General features: G+C 39.0%; 1 protein-coding gene across 5 annotated transcripts in view; it reads right to left on the minus strand.

The window, feature by feature from the left end:
* Window positions 1-7107, minus strand: part of LOC121961885 (multiple PDZ domain protein) — a 53597-nt gene extending 46490 nt beyond the window's left edge. For all 5 annotated transcript variants that reach the window (XM_042511975.1, XM_042511972.1, XM_042511973.1 and 2 more), the window contains exons 1-3: window positions 7045-7107; window positions 3862-3947; window positions 2000-2166 (exon numbers count right to left, since the gene is read on the minus strand). In XM_042511975.1, the coding sequence (XP_042367909.1) occupies window positions 2000-2166; window positions 3862-3877 (183 nt within the window). In that variant the 5' untranslated portion in view covers window positions 3878-3947; window positions 7045-7107. The remainder of the gene's footprint in view (window positions 1-1999; window positions 2167-3861; window positions 3948-7044) is intronic.
* Between the last annotated feature and the right edge of the window lie 747 nt (window positions 7108-7854).

Consider the following 7854-nt stretch of genomic DNA (forward strand, 5'->3'; position numbering starts at 1 on the left):
ACACACACACACACACACGCACACACACACACATACAGTAGGAATGTACCTCTTTTGAAATAAGCTAAATCGCCAGCACACAAAAATGCCAGCAGGGCTTTTATAATCTAAATTCCACAAGGGGTAAAAAGCTCTAGCATCCCTGCCTCCCACCGCATAGCTCACATATTTTCGTCTCTATTTCTCAAACGCTTACCCTGGCCCCTTTCCACTGTGACTTAAGAGCTCTTTTCCTTCCACTCAAATGTTCTATTCTCAATGGAGAGAATCAGCTTGAAAAAGAGTTCCCTGACTTAGACCAACTATCTCTGCTCATGTAGCCATATTATATCTGGCTCATGTGAACCCTGACAGCAATTTGGCCATAGCAGCAACACTATTGGGGATGGGGATTTAAAAGGGGTGGGGGTGTGAGTGAGCCAAAAACAGAATCAGTGATGTCACCCCAGAAACAGGAAAGATAATGGCAGTAGCAATAGTATAGCATGGGAAATATTCTAGTCTCACTGCATTAAAGGTAACACAGGAGTTGGAATTTTATCTCCCTCTTGAAGATGTTATGGTCATCATGTTACCACTGACAAAACACTTTAAGTCAGTAAGTACTGCCCGTATGTACATCAAGAGCATTATAACTTGCTGCAGTTGATTTGCTTGTCCATAGCAGCTGCAAAGACCTCTCTTCCAAATGTGATTCCACAGTCATCTTTCCATGCAAAAATGCATTCTGAAGTTCAGCCAAAGCTAATACAAGGCTTCAACAGTCTGCGTTAGTCTGATTAAGTCACGAAAGGTCATGAAATTCCCTTTGTGTTACTATTCCTCCACAGTTCAGCAAGGAAATACAATTTGTTTAAACACAAAGAAGGAATTTCATTAAAAAAACGACTGACTTCAGAGGACCAACACTTGATTTTGCTAACTCTGACTGCTGAGGCCTCATATTAGCTTCAACATTTGTACACAGAACGACCAGGGATTTTGTCCTCCATCATCTAAAACTGATTCACTTAAAGGGGTACTCCACCTATTTTCAAAATTCATACATTTTATCCCTAGAGTCTATGGCAGTCAAAAAAAAATATGAGGTCACATAGTAAATAACTCTCTCCCAAATCCAAATCCATGTTCACAAATACTAATCAAACTTTCTTAGGCTATGACAATAACCTACTGTAATTCTTCATCTACGGGATGTTGCCATTTATGGATGGGAACTTTTGAGGCCAGTATGAAAAAGGAATGATAACAGCGACCAATAATTCCCTCAATGTACGTATGTACATTGAGGGAATTATTGGCCCTGTGTGTATGGGCAAGCTAGTATTGTTTTAAGATTTAAAAACTGTGGCCTTTACTTTAGAATCCTTTGTAACCTATGCAAATGCATAGTATTTTGAATAATGCTTTCAGTTTCATACTTGGTCTGAGTGAGTCCTAAAGGATAGTTCATGTCTCAACATCATAATGTCACCATAAATGTCACCATAGCTAAGCCATGGTGTTTGGTGTCTACACTGTCTGCAGGGAACGAGCACTTCTCTACACAAACACAAGAACTGTGACTGTCACTTTATATTACCTCTGCCTCAGCCTCTCCTCATCCAGCATGATGATAATAAAAGCAGACAATACAGCTCCTATTTCTTTTTAAACATAACTACTTCTCTTTATATTAGTTCTGTGCTAACAACACGTGATGCTGCCATCTGGCATTTTGGCAGTTCATACTCACATACTATTAATACATAAATCTAAATGACCATAACCTTGTAACCTTTTAATGACCCTCCATGGAGCCATAGCACCCTGAGCAGCCAGCATCACTCATTTTTATTCAGCACTGCCATCCTAATTTGTCATGTTCATAGTCTCGCGGTCCCAGTTAGGCTCACAATAACATGTAACATGTAAATAAAAACTAAACTTTTAATAGAAAAAACAGGCCAGTAGTTGTATTTATTGTTTTATTATGTTGGATAAAATGAGCTAGTTTTACCTGGTCTCTGAGATGCTGAACAGACTTCTGCAAGGCCAGGATCTGGTGGAAGAGGGGGCTCTGGAGCACTGATTTGAGCAGGCTGAGCTTCTCCTCAGTGGGCACCTCCCCCCGCTCCTTTAGTTTGGCCTGGAGACGCTCCACCGCCTGCAAGGCACGCTGTGTATCTGCAATCCGTCGCATATTTCAGTGACAGCGCCGGCCAGAGTGAAGGAGTGGATGCAGGAGGAAGCAGGCGTGGGAGAGATAGAGGTGGAGAGAGGTGATGAGGACAGAGGCTTTATCAGTGCACGGGCAGAGATAGTGAGACAGGGAAGGGTGTTTGGACACAGCCTCATTTATTCCTTTTAAATATACTTATGTAGTTTTACTTTTAATACTCTCCTTTCAAAAATATACTCTATGCTCAGTTTAACCTATTTCTTTGTTTACAATGACATGTAAATAAGCACAGAAGGGACAGAGATGCCACACATCTGAAACTACAGGCTTAGCTGAGGTTGGTGCTCGACAGACCTTACTTTATTGAAACCACGTAGCATCGGGTTTTGTACCACAGGGGAAAAAAAACTTTGTCTTCAGAATAGCAGGTCTTGCCTTGCGGGTCAATGGTGGGTTGCACAAGGACATTGAATGGGTATCAGGAGGAATAGATAAAAGAAGCAGACCCTCCACAGTTTGCTTGCTGGACCCTGCATAAGCCCCACAATCGAGCAACTCCAGAGTGGCTTGTTAGTGAGGATGGGCCAGCCCAACGTCATCTGAACAAAAATGAAGCAATTTCCGAAGCTTGCCAACTGTGACTAACACCTAATAGGGCGTGCACATGGTCCAAAGCGCTTTTTGCACTTAGAAGCTTTGTTGTTTGAGCAAAGGTTGTAAACAAGCAAATAACACTGTGGTCTTGGAAGTTTTTTTTTTTCTGCTTGCCACTAGTGCTATGCAGGTAGCTATATCATTTTCATTGCCCCCGCCTCAGTGAGCATAATGAGGAGTCCCACCAAAATCTACCATGCATGTGTGTGTCACTATGTTTGCATTTGTGTGTATTCCAAGAGATAGGGTGATCAAAATTGCAGTCCTAGTTTGATTCACTGAAAATATATCAAATTTAAATTGAATTCTGTACCTCCAAATGCAGTCGCTTTTAAGTGTGAAATTTTTTAAGCCTCAATTCTCATGCCATCAAGACTGGCGTGCAATGCCTCATTTCCCCAACCTGCACATTACAGTTGGTAGCACATAATGGTCAAGACGCCAGTCTTGAGAGTGACCACAGATTGCGGGCTTTAAAGGAAGAAGCTGGCAGCACCAATTTGGCTCCGCGTGTGACAGTTGGACAAATAAATCTCTATGGGGACAAACAAACAATCAAGTATATGGCAACATTATCAGATATGGCAACATTGGCAGTCCACACGCCTTGAACTGAATCCAGTGCCTCTTACACTGGTTGAGAGAAACTCGCAGTGGGAGCCAAATACGGACTGCAGAGCCAGCAAAGACGGACACCCAACTGACTAGACCAAACCCCTCTGCAAAAAATGCTCATTTTAGATACGATGATTAAAAATAACACAGTGATTGTGCGGAGGCAATACTTCATGTTTTGTCTTGTTTATTATGATGGTATTGAATTTTGTGCAATCTGATAATATATTTGGTATTGGAGACACAAAAGTGCAGCAAATAAAATCAGAGATAGAGGAAGGAGAAAAAAGAACATTTGATACTACAGACAAATAGATATAAACTTATTTTTTTCACAGTAATATCCTTTTAACGAATTTTCAGTCTTAATAACACACTGACTCAATCATTTGTATCCGCCTGCCATAAAATAATCAAAAAACATTACTTACCCATTGTTTCGATCATTTTCAGAACTCCAGGTGAATTTGATTTCTCCCCATTAACAGCAATTCCAAAATGTTCCCTTTTTCAAGGCCTGCAAAAAGAACAGCATAATGTGTTTTGTTCTTTTCTGAACAATCAGAGAAGTGAATATCAGGGCACAAACTCATTCATCTTTTTTACCTTCCACATCACACTCGATACAAACAGGAAGTAAGAGCTGGAAAAGGTTCATTCTCCTCTGCATCCAACTTCTTAAAACCTCTTTATTCGAAAGGTCAACATGAAAGGGAAATGGATTTATTTCCACTCCGTCAGGGCCATATTTATCTCTTAAGAATGCTTCACCATAACATCACAGAGTAACCATTGTGCTGAAGAACTGTAGGCTATTTACTGAGTCCCCCAGCGCAGTGTGCAGTGCAGTGTGTCTGTTTCCGAGCACAGATCTACTATAGGTGACTAGTTACTTACATTTGACTAATGCTCTTATTGATGGATTAACACCTGGTAATTTACATTCCTGGGACTTCACTCAGTGCACTTAAGGAATAGTTTTGCAATTTGCACAATAAGTCTTCAGGCGGCATTAAATATTATCCATTTTACTTCTATCAGATAAATCTAGCCATATTTTATCCTGAAACAACATGCGGATGATTAATTACCATATTCAGGCAAACAGTCTTATCACTTATTTTAAAACTAGAGTAAAACCTCGCTTGCATCATAATAGAGCTGCAAAACTTAATTTTATCATCTGCTGATTATTTTTCTCAATTAGCTGACTAATTGTTGTGTCTTCAAAATGTTAGAAAATAGTGAAAATGCCCATTAAAGTTCCCCAAAGCCCAAGGTGATCTATTGCAGTAGCTTGTTTTATTCAACAAAGAGTCTAAAATCCAAAAATATTCACTTAACCATCATATGTGACAAGAAAAGCAGCAAATCCCAGCATTTGAGAAGCTGGAACCAGCATTTTTGCAGGAAAAATCAAAGTCAGTTTACAAAGCAGTCGCAGATTAATTTTTGATGATTGACTTTTCTAATTTCAGTTGCCAGCAGATTTAGATTTTTCTTTGTGTGACTTGCCTAAAATATATATTAAGATATGTATAGTACATTCTTTAATAACACAACATAACTCTATATAAATCTGATTTATAACAGAGGCCCACGGTGCGATGTTATCACAATACACAAGCCACAATGCAATATTATTGCAATTTTAAATGTGTTGTGATACGCTGAGTATTTTGATACATATTACCATATATATTGCAATTTATCAACTTTTTTTTAAACTGTAAATTATGTCCCCTTAGCTGAAATTTGTCAACATCTGTTTCATCTAATACCATGAAGTTTTCAGTCTGTTCACTTTTAACATTTTCATTGCAGCAAAATGTATCTAGCGGACTGCAAAAGCATTGATTCTGTTTTTCTAGTAGGCTACCAAAAGTTTAGTTTATATTTCCAATAATTATAATTTATATATATATATAAAAAATCAAGACTTAGCATCCATGTAGTGACACAATATTGCCATGCAAAATAATGCGAAACTATGCTGTATCGCTTTTTCCTCCCACCCCTAGTAAGTGGACTAAACATGTTGCCATGAAGTTACATGTAACAGAGTAGAATCATACAATGTAAATATAGGCTGTGAAAACCTTGACACATCAACTAATGATGACAGGTCAATATGTGTTATAGATTTGACTAATGCTGTTATCAGTGATGTCATGGCTGTCGACTCCCATCTTAGGAACGTCACACTTGACTTTAGCAGTGGCTTTGTCACAAGCATGACTCAGGAGACATTACACGATTAAAGGAGATCGCTAATACAATTAAAAGCCGTGTATAGGCTCTCAGAATAGCCACAGTACATGTGGCAACAGGATCACCACAGCACTGGTTTGTTTACGTTCATCTCAGTTGCTTCATTGACCAGGTTATAACCTTCAAATTGACTGATGAGCTTTCTAAATACAGCATGTTGCTGCTGTATAATATATTCCTCTAAGACCTGTAAATGATTGGGTGTATTTTGTTGTATTGGTGTCAAATTTACCTAACATAACTGTTAATAGGGGCTGCATTTTCTGTAATAATACACTTGTTGATATACTAAACTGCTGCATTAGTGCTGCATCAATCTGGTTATCTTTAAACCTTCTTTTAAATGTCGGCCCACCAAAATAAACATTCAAATGAGCACTGGCAGCAAGTTCTGGATAAAAGTTACATTTCAGATTTAGTAAATACACATTCATGTGATATCCCAGTATGGCCTTGGACTTCAGAGGTTGGTTAAACTATGGACTGCTTAGATGTGGGTTAATATTTTTTTTTATGCTGTATCAATAATGTGGCTATAATAATAGGTGTTGCTGTCAGGGACATAGTAAAGTGTCCGTTCAAATGCATTGGAGGTAAATGGTTTATATTGGTTTATATTCCAGGTTGCAGTGGCTTGTAATGATTCACAGAAGGCCTAAGGAAATTATTAGCTACTGTTACACAGTGGACTTTAACCCAAAACACGGAGGCTTTAAGGTGACATGTGCCTCCGAAAATAATCGTAGATGAAGTCATGTGTGAGCTTTCCGTGACCACAAATAGTCAATAATAACGGGTTGTCATTTTATCGTGTGTGTCTTCTCAAAAATAATAGGCAACATCCGTCAAATACGTCCAAATCTAACACATTCTCGTCTTAATGAAGCGTTTACTACCATGAAAGTATAAGTATAGTTAGCAGATGCAGTCATGTTTGCTCGTATTTTGAATAAAGTCGCCAAGGCACTTGGGACAATCCGCTTTTCTCAACTCCTCCTCCTCCTCCTCCTTCACCATCTCATCCATGGAGCAAGAAAGCAACAGGCTTCCGAGAGGGAGACGGTGAAGAAGTTGGATAGGATCGCTGATTTGGGTCAAAAAAACGCCCACCGTGGCTATTTGCACAACACGGAAAATACTTTATATTTAAAAGACGGCAGTAAAAACGATTTTAATACCGTGTTTAGTTGCTTAGTGACCTACGGCGACAACAGGCGTCTCACATTATTTCCTCTCATTAGCGACAACGTAGCAAACAAAAGCGACTCTTGCAAAAGCTCAAGTTATTTTACCCCAGAAGTAACATTACCACGCGCGAAACTCGTCAGAAAAGAATCACTTACATGAGTGTGGAGGCTTTACTTCCCCGGCGGCCGGTATCCTATCCTATCCTATCCTCTGTTGTCCTGCGGCTAACGGCGCACTGACTGGGGCTTAAAGATGGGGCGTAGTGTAACTCGATCCTCTGTGGACATTTGCAGGGACAGCGGCAACTGAGACTGAAGCGCCGCTTGCTGGTTGCCCTGACACCTAGTACTGAGATGTCAGGCCTGGCTCCCAGCTCCAGGGTCAGGGGCCATGGTCACATTACAAAGTACAGGAACTCAGCTCAGTTATTTCAGTCTCAAGTCCACTTGGTACATTCAGGGAGAAAATGTATTGCTATACAAGTGATTCCTAAACTTACTGGTAGTCGTAAGTGAAATGTGGAATATGTGTATTGCATTGTGTTTCTTTTTTTTTTTTTTTTTTTTTTTGCATTTTGATGTATTGGAATAAATCTCACCTAGGCAATAAGTATTGGATTTTTGGAGAGAAGCATTTGCCATTATTTGAAGATGATCACTGCATAGGTATACACACAAGCAGATGGATAAAAAAGCAAAACTTTTTTTTAATTAAGTAAAGCACTAAAACAAGAATACTTATTAAAACTGGGGAACAGGAACCAAAGAAACACTACCATAAGTGATAAAACACCAGGAGCAGGGTAAAACCTACAGATAGATAGTAGAAAAAAAATAAGAGTAATAACGATAATAAATATATAAAATGAGTGAGAAAAGTAAAATACTCTAATAAGTACATAAGATGTAAGTAAAAGGGTAAGAGCACAAAGTAGAATAATGAATCAAAATGTTAAAAATAATAAA

Source organism: Plectropomus leopardus, chromosome 23 (genome assembly GCF_008729295.1).
Source record: "Plectropomus leopardus isolate mb chromosome 23, YSFRI_Pleo_2.0, whole genome shotgun sequence".
NCBI lineage: Eukaryota > Metazoa > Chordata > Actinopteri > Perciformes > Serranidae > Plectropomus > Plectropomus leopardus.